Source organism: Bos taurus, chromosome 20 (assembly GCF_002263795.3).
Source record: "Bos taurus isolate L1 Dominette 01449 registration number 42190680 breed Hereford chromosome 20, ARS-UCD2.0, whole genome shotgun sequence".
Classification (NCBI taxonomy): Eukaryota; Metazoa; Chordata; class Mammalia; order Artiodactyla; family Bovidae; genus Bos; species Bos taurus.
In genome coordinates this window covers 25,211,279-25,222,929 of record NC_037347.1, presented here as the reverse complement: position 1 = coordinate 25,222,929, position 11,651 = coordinate 25,211,279, and the positions used below count along the sequence as shown (strand labels likewise).

The window sequence follows — 11,651 nt, the reverse complement described above, 5'->3', positions numbered from 1 at the left end:
CTAGACAAAGAAGGAGCCTTATTGACAGTTGTAAAGCATTAGGCGTCAGACAGAAACTTGTCAAAAACAGCTGTTGTTGGGTACTGATTGATACTGTTTTCATTCTGACGGCTGAGACACTGCAGACAGTCGTGGGTCTGAGAAGAAGCCCATCCCTGGCGCACATATGAACACACACAGACAACGGGAAGTCATTTAACAGATGGCTTAGGAGCACTCAGCTACGGGATCTTAAAAAGACAACATTACATTTAATGAACTTGCAGAGAAAGCAATGCCTAATAATCATTTATTTTTCATAGAAGATGAGCACAACAGGACAAAATAAAAGCAGGAATTGTGCAAGTGGTCATTGGAATAAAAGTTCTGTGCTGCTCATGGGTTACATTTTAAAAATATTCCAGGATGCTGCAGACCAAATCTGAATATGAATCTTTTTTGACTCATTTCATTAAAAAAAAAAAAAAGAAAGCTTAAAAGAACTGTTCAATGTTTCAAAGGTAATGATTTCCTTAAAATTTACCCACAAGATCAAACCACAAAAACTGTATCTGAATGACATATATCTTCTGGAGAATTACAAGGTATTACATCACCTTGTAACTGAATGCGAGTCTGTGGTATTTGGGAATCAGTCAATGGAAAAAAAATTCCAAACATGTTTTTATTGCTCAGGTGAAAGGAGCAGTTTTCTCTCATTCATTCACTTTGCAGTTTAAATGGTCAAAAATCTACAAAATGTGCCAAAGGGTATTTTATCCATTAACTTCAATATCCATAGATTATTCCTGATTTAGAAAAAGTCAAAGGTGCCAAAACTTGGTAAAACTGTACATTTATCTCTGTATAATTTTATCATTTAAACTAAATGCAAAAAACAAAAACAAAACAAAAAAACAGTTCCAAAGACTGAATCTAGGCCTTAAAATTATTTATTTGCTGCAGCCCTAGCACACTTTTAAGGGCATACTGAAACCCCTGAAAATAGAGGTTTATAATAGAAATACTGATAGACCTTTAATTACTGGATGGAGACATTGACAGACTCCATTAAACTACATTAGCACTTACTGAATGACTACACAGATGATTCTGCCTTTATTATCTTTGTCAAATCCACACCAGCTTAAGCCCTAGCCAGTATAAACTATACTTCATTTGGCTGTTTTTAAAAAGTTTTGCCTATTATTTTAAAAATTACTTTCTCTATTTAAATCAGACATAAGATTTTTACAAAAAGGTTTTCAGAAACATATTACACTGCAGCTTGACTTAATGTGGAGTAATTTTTCCATTAAAAAAATATTTGAGGACTTGATGAAACAGTAATCAGTGATGCATGCACTGTGCCTAAATTTCCTCTAACTCTTTTCAAAAATGGAAATAATGTCTTTGCTCTTAACAAAGTGGACTGAGGGAGAGGGGACTGAGGGAGACTTTAGATGTAATAAAAAAAAAAATTAGGCATCTTGTCTTTAAGTTCTTTGAAGTCAATTTTACTATGGCAAGGATATTCCTTTCTGATAAGGTGATTAACTGAAGTTTTTGGTGCTTATTTTTTCCCATATGCTGTAAGGCCAGTATACAAAAAACTTAAAAATAAGATAAAACCACCCAGAGACTTTGAAAATAATACACATATTATGGGGAACGCCAGTCACACAACACTCCACCCCAAACCCAGGGTAAATGAGCCAAGGTTCTCAGTCTCCCTGAGTCCTCTATAAGGGATTGATTTCTATGAGCCACAAATTCCATCCATTTTAGCACAGAGAAGAGCCGCTTAGAACAACAGAAGGAAGAGACATGAGGTGAAGATAATTAGTGGTAAACAGAGAATAAATTCTCTCTCAGTAGTGTGTACTTGACGGTAATGCCGATGATAAGTCACCTGATTTACAGAATATTCACTTTAGCAGAGAAATGAGAGTTTGAGATAATTGGGAGAAAACTGATACTGAAGCCATTACAGTCTTGATACCAAAATAAAATTAAAAGGAGAAACTAACATGATAGGTTCAAGGCCTTGTGGGAACCCATTTTCTTCACCAGATTTCACATTCTTACAGCTTCATGGTCTTCTAACAAGTTTATCAGCTGAGAGAAGCTGTCTTTCAGTGCCTCCATGTCATCCAGTGAGCAGGGCTGCAGAATCCAGCGTTTTCCACGTGCGAGTGGTTCAAGTTCAAAATATTTTTTGACCTTAATTGGGGGGAGGGAGAGAAACAGATTATTAATTACATCAGAATCTTTCTCTTACTGAAATTTAGTGAGTTATGAAGTAGAGGCATTTTAAGAAGCTATGTGAACTTGATGTTCAGGACTTTCTAGAATCCCATCTGCAGCTGTGGTTATAACATGGGTTATATGTTGTGACCTGCGAGTGTTTTCTTTAGGGGTGAATGAACTGCTGGCGAGCTACCATTCCACCCATTCACTTAACAGCATGGGAGGTCTGATGAAGTCTGAGAAAGAATTATATGTACTATGGCACAGGTCAAAAATACACAGCAAAACACCAAAAAGTTGCAATTCAATCAAAGTAATTCTAGCAGAATGACTTTCATTATATCACCTTGCTAACTTACTAAACTGGTAACAGCCAATAATATGTACACTATCAATTACACAAGACAGTTATTTTGATCAAACATACACACAACAAAAAAATATAATTTAAATAAGCCTTTGTCTCTCTCATTTAAATATGTGTCTCTGGCATGTGTTTCTGAGACCTGGGAAAGTGGTTTTCTAGTTAAGAGATGGAAAGCGAGTGCATGTACATACATATATATATATACTTATATAAATATACATACATAAAGTCTCAGCTTTCTTTTCCTCCCAGTCATGAATTTTCAGGGAGAAAAAAATCAAGACTTTATAACTGTTACGTGGGGTGTAGCATATGCTATCGGAAAAACCTATTCTACTATGAACTGGTCACAAGTCACTCTTAGATACTGACTAAGCATATAGGATTACCGACTCTGGACAGCAAATAAATATCAAATAATCATGGTTTCCAGAAGTACTGATGATGTTTCTCTCAAAGGGTATGATAAAGTACAAAGTCCATGGAGCTACATACACACACATACATGCACACACACTGTGTCACACGAGAACAAGATATTGTACTTTGGTAGCAGGGGTTACATTATATCAAACAGTGAGTAGCAACAACAGAAGAAGTATTATCCAAAGACATTCTTTGTCAACAAGCTGAGTTAAACCCCATGTGTCATGGAGTTAGCACTTGCCAAGGTGTTACCTTAATCAATACCTTGACCCAGAAAAAAAAGGTGTTCCAATCTTATGCCACTTCCAAATGTGGTTTCATTTTGACTTTATCATCACAAGTACCAGACTACTGTTAACAGCAGAGATATTCCATTCAAAGTGGTATTAATATGTGTGTACATTTTTTCTGTAAGAAGATATAAATAACACTAAGCTTTTACGGTACTTTAGGAATCCCAAATATGCTAACACTTTACAGTTCAGTGTGTCCCAAAAGTCCTTCAAGGGATGTCTGCAAATTCATAACAAATACTCCTCCTAACAACAACAACAAAAAGTCCTTGAGAATGGAAGGACTCTCATTAATTCTGATTCTGAAGAGTAATGGGAAGCTCATTTACAGATCAGAAAATGGGTCCATGACTTCAGAACAATTTTTGGCCAAGGTATTTTATAAATCAGAGGAATTCTCCCTTACAGAAAATGTAAGGTTCATTCTTTTAGTTTCTTTAGGGCAATGAAAATGACTTACTTTAATAAGAATCTGAAATTGCTTGTGCAAAGACCAGGACCAAGAACCCAGTTTGCCTCCTCAAGGGAGTTTAAAATCAGAGGCTAGTCTCTCTGATTATGGCACAAAGAGGGCTTCAGGCTGTGTCACAGAGGGAAGTTGTGTTTATGATGCAATATGCTATTTGATCAACGACGCCTCCCATCAAGAGTGGGCAATTTGTCGGACGCAAATCTGGTACAGGAAGGAAGTTGTACCCTTGTCACACTGTATAACTTCACATCTAAAAGAACAGCATTTTAAACATTGCTAACAACTGGCAAGAGGACTAGTGGCAAGAAATCCAGTAATATTAAAGGCTAACACAGTATGTGCATATTACTAACACTACTTTCTCCAAATGGTCTAGTAGCGTATTAACAAGTAATTTAAAAACAATGTTAGGAATAGATGTAGATAATTACAAAATATTGTAACTTGTGATATTTGACAGTATGGATCAGATACAAAAGCACAATAAGGATTTTAGCTACTAGGCAACTGAAAATATAGTCTATGATGCAGGCACACTTGGAAGTTAATAAAGATGTCCAAAGGTAGTTATGTTTCAGAAGTTGTTCCTGCTGAATATTAACTATGAGAAGGAAATGGAAGCTTTGATTACAGGGTGGTCACCAGATGAAGGAGCCTACTGGTGTTAAGCCGACAACTATGGTGGGTAACCTGAGATTTTCAGATCTGTAACCTAAGTGGGTATCTAATTCTCCCATATTCACTTTCAGTTCAGTTCAGTTCAGTTCAGTCGCTCAGTCGTGTCCAACTCTTTGCGACCCCATGAACTGCAGCACGCCAGGCCTCCCTGTCCATCACCAACTCCTGGAGTTTATTCAAACTCGTGTCCATTGAATTGTTGATGCCATCCAACCATCTCATCATCTGTTATCCCCTTCTCATCCTGCCTTCAATCTTTCCCAGCATCAGGGTCTTTTCAAATGAGTCAGTTCTTCGCATCAGGTGGTCCAAGTATTGGAGTTATAGCTTCAGCATCAGTCCTTCTAATGAATATTCAAGACTGATCTCCTTTAGGATGGACTGGTTGGATCTCCTTGCAGTCCAAAGGACTCTCAAGAGTCTTCTCCAACACCACAGTTCAAAAGCATCAATTATTCAGATCTGTAACCTAACTGGGTATGTAATTCTCCTATATTCACTTTACTGGTATCCAAATGACTCCACACCACTCTACATTTATAATATTTAAAAAACAAGTTTGGCATTCCAATGATATTCAAGTACAGTACATGACTGTGTTTGCTGTGGGAACATAGCTTTTCACTATTCAGAGTTTTATGTTCCTAAAAACAAAGAGTACAATACAAAAGAGGGGAAGATGAAGACAATGCTCTGTCTTAAACTTTTTCTTCAGGATAAAATTTTTATTTTGTTTTCCTATATTAATCTGAAGAGCACATTTTACCACCTCCCCCCAGTACTACAATAAAAATTACCTACTCACACACTTGACTTGTCCATAATCGCTTTTTCTGTCCTTCTACATGCCAGAGTATGATTTTAAAGAAAGATGTTTAAGTTTGACCAACATAAATCATATGCTTACATATTAAAGGTTAAAAAAACTGCCTACGATGCAGGGATCTGTTTTTTATGATGAACATCATTTTTTAAATGGTTATTTTCTTATCAAAATAACCATTTAAAAAATGACTCAAGAGAAATGAATCTAACTCTTTTTGACTACTTTATCAGCTGCTTAAATGTCATGGCTAACTGGAAACTGCTGGAATTAGGAGCTGGTGGTTGTTTCACATTGGCTTCTGGCGATGGCACTTGGGGTAATGACATCAGAATACAGCTGCCTGGCAACCTGTGGTCACTGAGCTATTTTCGGGATGGCCACAGAGAGTGGGCATTTGTCAGTGGCCATGAATCCACCCTAGAGATAGGAAAACAAAGCCACCATAAGTTGCCAACCTATTTTAGCTATGTCATCAGGGCCCTTTCTTCCTTCATGAAACTGTGGGGTGACTTGCATTACTGCATTCCATTATCCCCACATCGCATTTACTGTAAAGTCCTAATATAACAGGGACAAATCGGTACCCTCTCATTGCTGCTAATTGTAGCAGCTGTTAAACCTGTCACACGTTGCATAGCACAGGAGACCCCCTCGTTGGGTGGGGGATGTCTTTCATGTGTCCCTGAGTGGAGAAGTAACAAAATAATTCTTTCGTATGTAACGAACCTCTAATGAGGCTATAATGATATTCACTGTTTTCCCTATCTTGCCCTTCCTTCAAAAAACATGTTCAAAAATTTTATTTTTGGGACTTGCCTTGTGGTCAGTGGCTAAGACTCTGTACTCCCAATGCAAGGGGCCTGGGTTCAATTCCTGGTCAGAAACTAGATCCTACACGCTGCGACTACGAGCCGACATGCCCCAACTAAGGAGCCCATGTGCCACAGCAAAGACTCCAGGTGCTGCGCCTGAGACCTGGTACAGCCAAACAAACAAATAGTTTTTAAAAATTTTATTTTTAATTCCTGCAAATCTGTTGTGACCAAATTTCTGGAAGTCATGTAAATAGTTTCTGAAAAAGATAGGTCTTTCCTTTTTAAAAACCTGCAAATCTTATTTATAATGATAAGCTGCTTGTTTTTCTTCTGTTTTTGTTATTACACCATGTAAGCAGTGCATGGTCTGAGTTGGCTTCGTTTTCCTTTAAACACTTTTGAGGAGCAGGGTCTACACCCAAGGGGTTACTGTTCTCATGTTACATGGAGTTGCTTTGTAAGCTCAGATATTTATAAACAGCACTTTGACCCACACTCATGTCTGTCAAGGTGTGACAGCTTTTTAGGATATGTGGGACTGTGTTGTGTACCTTAGAATATGCCACCCCTACTCCTAGCAAATGCAATGCCATTAGTACCAACCAGTCTCTGCTATAGCTAAAAGAATACTTCCTCCTCGAATGTCCAGAATATCACCTGGCGTAGTCCTGCTCCTTGGAGAAGGCAATGGCACCCCACTCCAGTACTCTTGCCTGGAGAATCCCAGGGATGGGGAAGTCTGGTGGGCTGCTGTCTATGGGGTCGCACGAGTCGGACACGACTGAAGTGACTTAGCAGCAGCAGTCCTGCTCCTGCAGGTATCTCTTGCCCCTGTCTGGAGCTATTTGCTTATTTTTCCATACTTTCACCACTAGAGATAGAAGCTGGATATTTTCTTTCTTTCTTTTTTTTTTATTGCTTTTTTAAGTCACACACTATTGTTATTGAAGTCACTCAGTCGTGTCCGACTCTTTGCGACCCCATGGACTGTAGCCTACGGGGCTCCTCTGTCCATTGGATTTTCCAGTCAAGAGTACTGGAGTAGGTTGCCATTTCCTTCTCCAGGGAGCTGGATATTTTCTACCCTGATGCTTCCCCATATCCCCATCTACACACAATACATATGTTCTCTCTGCAGGAAACTAGCCGATTACAGTGGACCTCTCTTATCGCTTGCGGGGGATGTGGTAGGGAGAGGAGCTGAATAAGGAGGTTTGGAAATCTGCATCCTGAAAGCTGGCTTCCCATAGCTTCAGTCATGCAACCCCTACTTCTTGAAGGAGGCTGGAGAGTGTTGCTCTAATGAGCTACCTGTGCCAGCGCTCCCCTTGCTAACATACAGGGTCCCACTGATTCAAGAGAATACTGTAAAACCAAAACAAAACAGAACAGCAGCCTGACAAGGGAATGGTCCTTGCCATTTGTGTGTTCAGATTACAAGTCCCCTCCTCATTCCTGGCTTCTTGGTGGCTATGTACAGCTTAGTGCTGCACAGTTTACTAAAGGCTTTTTCACTCAGAGCACTATGATTCTATCTCAGCTGAAAGTAAGACAAGCAACTGATTCAAATAAAGAGGGATGTGAATATTTGGAATAATTCTGAAATCATGTACATCAATTTGAGTAAGAAGAATCTTGGTAGAAGGTGGTTAAAAAAAAAAAAAAAAAAACTTTAGGAATGAAGGCGCCTTCTTTCTTCATCTTTTGTGAAGGAACCAGGACTCACAGAGTCTAGGCTGACAGCTTCAGCTCCTTCCAAACTGATAGTGACAGGTCAACAGATAAGACAGACAGTAGAGATGACAGGGTGACGATTGTCAACAAAATTCAGAAAGCTGGGAAAAACTGCAGCTAGTGGATTTGCTGGGTAGAAGGGAAAGCTGGAGGGTGATGCGAGAGAACACAGCTCAGGTAACTGTCCTGAATTCAGTGGATTCAACAGGATTTCTTCATCATAGCAATGTGTCCACTGCATGGTCTTTAAAAAGAACTGCATGAATAATGTTTTTTTGAGACAGGTTCATATTGATTAACTCTTTGATAAAAGTATGGTCTGGGGGTAAGGGATAAATTAAAAGTTTGGGATGAATAGATACATACTACTATATATAAAATAAACAAGGACCTAGTATGTAGTACAGAGAACTACATTTGTTATTTTGTAATAACTTATAATAGAAAGGAATATGAAAAAGAATATATATGTGTATATATTAATGGTATATACTTAATGCACACATTAAATACATATGTGTATATGTATCTCTTTGCTGTACACCTGAAACTAACATAACATTATAAATCAACTATACTTCAATTACAGGCTTCCCTGGTGGCTCAGATGGTAAAGAATCTGCCTACAGTGCAGGAGACCTGGGTTCAATCCCTGGGGTGGGATGATCCCCTGGAGAAGGGAATGGCACCCCACTCCAGTATTCTCGCCTGGAGAATTTCAGGGACAGAGGAGCTTGGCAGGCTACAGTCCATGGGATTGCAAAAAGTTGGACACAACTGAGCAACTAACACACACACACACACTCTCTCTCTCTCTCCAATTAAAAAAAAAAGTTCTGTCTGGATGATAAATTTACCCCAGGGCTCCAATTAAGAAAGGATGCAAAGAAAGCCTGAATGTATTATAAAATGTATAGGACATTGTCCATGACTGTTAAAAAGGGAGTGGGACTTGCCTTGGCTACAACCTAGCTCCTTACTGCAGTCACTCACTGTATTCACATGTCACACTGGGGAAGAAGCTTTGTATTTAAATATTGACTCTGTGCTTTCTCTTTCCAACTCCAGACACAAGGATGTCGGATCATACGGGTCAAGAAATTGGCCATGGTTTGGAGAATTTACACCATGGAAATCTGCAAGAGTACCAAACTAGGACTTTTTCTTTCTAGAGAATTGGCTGTTAAACTCTTACTAGCACATCACTAAGTACATGCATCTTGTATGAATGTTTGCAAAGGGGTTCTCCAGCTTAGCTTTTTTTACTGCAGAAGTTCATGGAACAGGTTTCACTTGGTAACCTTCAACAAAGTCAAAGAGAACTTTGCCCAAGCCATGGCTCCAGGACGGGGTCTGGAGATGAAGTGGCTGGGCATCATTAAGATTCTTTGGAGTGCATTCTTGGCAGCTGGTTCAAAGAAAGGTTAGTCTAGAGAGAGCAGCACCAGCTGTTCTCCTTTCCATTGTACTGCTTGCGGGATTCTTAGAAAGGCACTAAATGTGTCACTAAAGGTAGAAATAAGCAATGCAAGTAAAACCAATTTGCCACAGTCCCGAAGATACTACCACATAGAACAGATATTATTTCTTTTTACTGTAATAGGGACCAGAAAATGACAACTTGATGCTAACCAATATGACAATACTACTTTGGGGTTTATGTTTATAACGGACAATTGGTTTCAAGAACACTGGGTATAAAAAAAAATGTAGTTCTGATAATATGGCTTGTTTCTTAAGCAAAGTGCGGCATGTCTGACCTTGGAATAATTAAAAACCAGACAAATGACTGCAGGTTATGACCTGTGATTGAGCCTCACCCTTATTAGAAGTCTTCTTGTCCAGGCAGTAACCTCTGCGTGCACAGAATGCTATATGTTGTGATAGTAATTACATAGAGATCCAGCATTTCACTGCACAGGAGGATTTAGCCTTCCCCAGAAAAGCCAAATAAAATCATCCCATTTGCTTTGGCAGTGAGATTTAGGACCTGAAAAACATTCTTATTTGTGTTTAATTTGTTAACTTGGAATTACAGAGCAAATTACATCTATTTTCTCTTTTTTGATATACCTGGGGGTGGAGGTGATTATTCACTTAGCCCCAAGCTTTCTAGCAGATCATCACTGTAAAAGCCATAGATTTAGATAGGAGTGCTTCCTGTCTGGGGGGAGCAATGAAATATACCTGGTCTCTCCATCTATACCCTTCTCTACTCCAGTTATCCTACCCGGCCCACTGCAGCTGGGGTGATTCCTGCACACAGGCCTTGCTCCAGCTCCTGCTTCCCACCCCAGATGCCTCCATCCACAGGTGGAGAGGATCGCCTCTGAAGATGCAGGAGATGTCCTCCTGTCATCTCAAGGGAAGCCTTAATGTTATAGAAGAAACTTTTCAAAGTGACCTTAGTCACAGTAGCCACCATTGGTTGCCTCCTCAGCACTTAGGCACTATGAATTCCCTGTAAATAAAGTTTTATTGGAACACAGTCATGCTTATTCAGTTATTTATGGCTGCTTTCATGATACAATGGCAAAGGTGAGTCATTTCCACAGAGACACTGTGTCCTGCACAGCCTAGAAGAGTGCCTATCTGGCCCTTTAGAGAAAAAAAATTGCCAAGCCCTGGCTACAGCCTCCTGCAGCTTCCTGCTCTGTCCAGCAGAGGCTCGAGGAGCACTTGGCAGGGGCCTCAGTGTGACCTGGCTTGCCAGCCCTCCTCCTCTCCACTGTGCCTCACACTCTAGGGGGACAGAGAAGTTGGCTTTTATAACTTGGCCAAGATCCACTTATAATTTCAGATGTTTTCAATTGTGGTCTAGCAGACAGAAGGGTCATCTCTCAGCAAAGCACTGCTTCTTTGCTCTCTGTGTTCAGTCTGGGTTTCTTTCATGTGGAGACTTCCTAAAGGGCACAGATCTCCAGCGTGTGGGGCAACCTGTCAGTGTGAGGGATTTTGGTGTTCTTAGGATGGTTTTTAGTGCACAGAAATACCAGTTATTGTTACTTTGCAGTTTTAAAAGAGACTATACCATTTATTAAATTTATAGTATCTGAAATGTAGTTTTTGTTGAAGCTATTATAGTCAACTTAAAAATCTTAATACTGTATTTATATATTTGTTAAGTTTTAACAAATACATTGAAAAAACTTGAATTACTGTTTAGGTCCATTTCAAAACTTCATTTATAAGTGTAATATATTCAGTTTTCTCTTTAAGCATTTAGACTAAGAATCAAACATCCTGAAATACTTAAGACTTTTTTTCCAATAAGAATTCTTAAAAATTTCTTCCATTAAATTTATATATTCAATGACTCTCAAGTTCTGGAATATTCTATTTACAAGTTTAAATTCTCATACCTCTCTACACAGGAGGCCAATTCTGATCACTTACATATTTTAAATTAAATTGTATCTGCTTTTTTTCACTTAGCATAATGCTTTCAAGGTTCACCATGTACAGTACTTCAGTACTTCATCCCTTTTTACAGCTGAATGTTATATTATATGGATATGCTATATATTGTTTATCCAGGTTCACCAGCTGATGGACATTTGAGTTTCTTCTGCTTTTTGGCAATTATGTATTCAGTTATATGAACCATTACTTTCTCTTTAAAACAGACATTATCAATAATTATTATATAAATTAATAGGTTAAGATATTCAGACTCACTGGGGATGAAGCAGCTCCACAAGTCTAATGTGAATTTCATTTTCACCCAGATTCACTAGGATCTTCTAGTTTTACTAAGGTCATACAGATTTTGGAGAATTATTCTCCAATTTTTTTCATATGTATGAGTCAG

The 11,651-nt window shown here is 38.8% G+C and overlaps 1 protein-coding gene and 1 long non-coding RNA gene across 2 annotated transcripts in view; one reads left to right on the top strand and one right to left on the bottom strand.

Moving 5' to 3' along the window:
• Positions 1–915: 915 nt before the first annotated feature.
• Positions 916–11,651, bottom strand: part of ARL15 (ARF like GTPase 15) — a 459,416-nt gene continuing 448,680 nt past the window's right edge. The window contains 1 exon segment of the mRNA NM_001014943.1: positions 916–2,202. Within this exon segment, the coding sequence (NP_001014943.1) occupies positions 2,056–2,202 (147 nt within the window). The 3' untranslated portion in view covers positions 916–2,055.
• Positions 3,552–10,296, top strand: LOC132343221 (uncharacterized). The gene is made up of 3 exons (XR_009491943.1): positions 3,552–4,121; positions 8,909–9,263; positions 10,062–10,296. It is a non-coding gene; the product is annotated as an uncharacterized lncRNA (long non-coding RNA).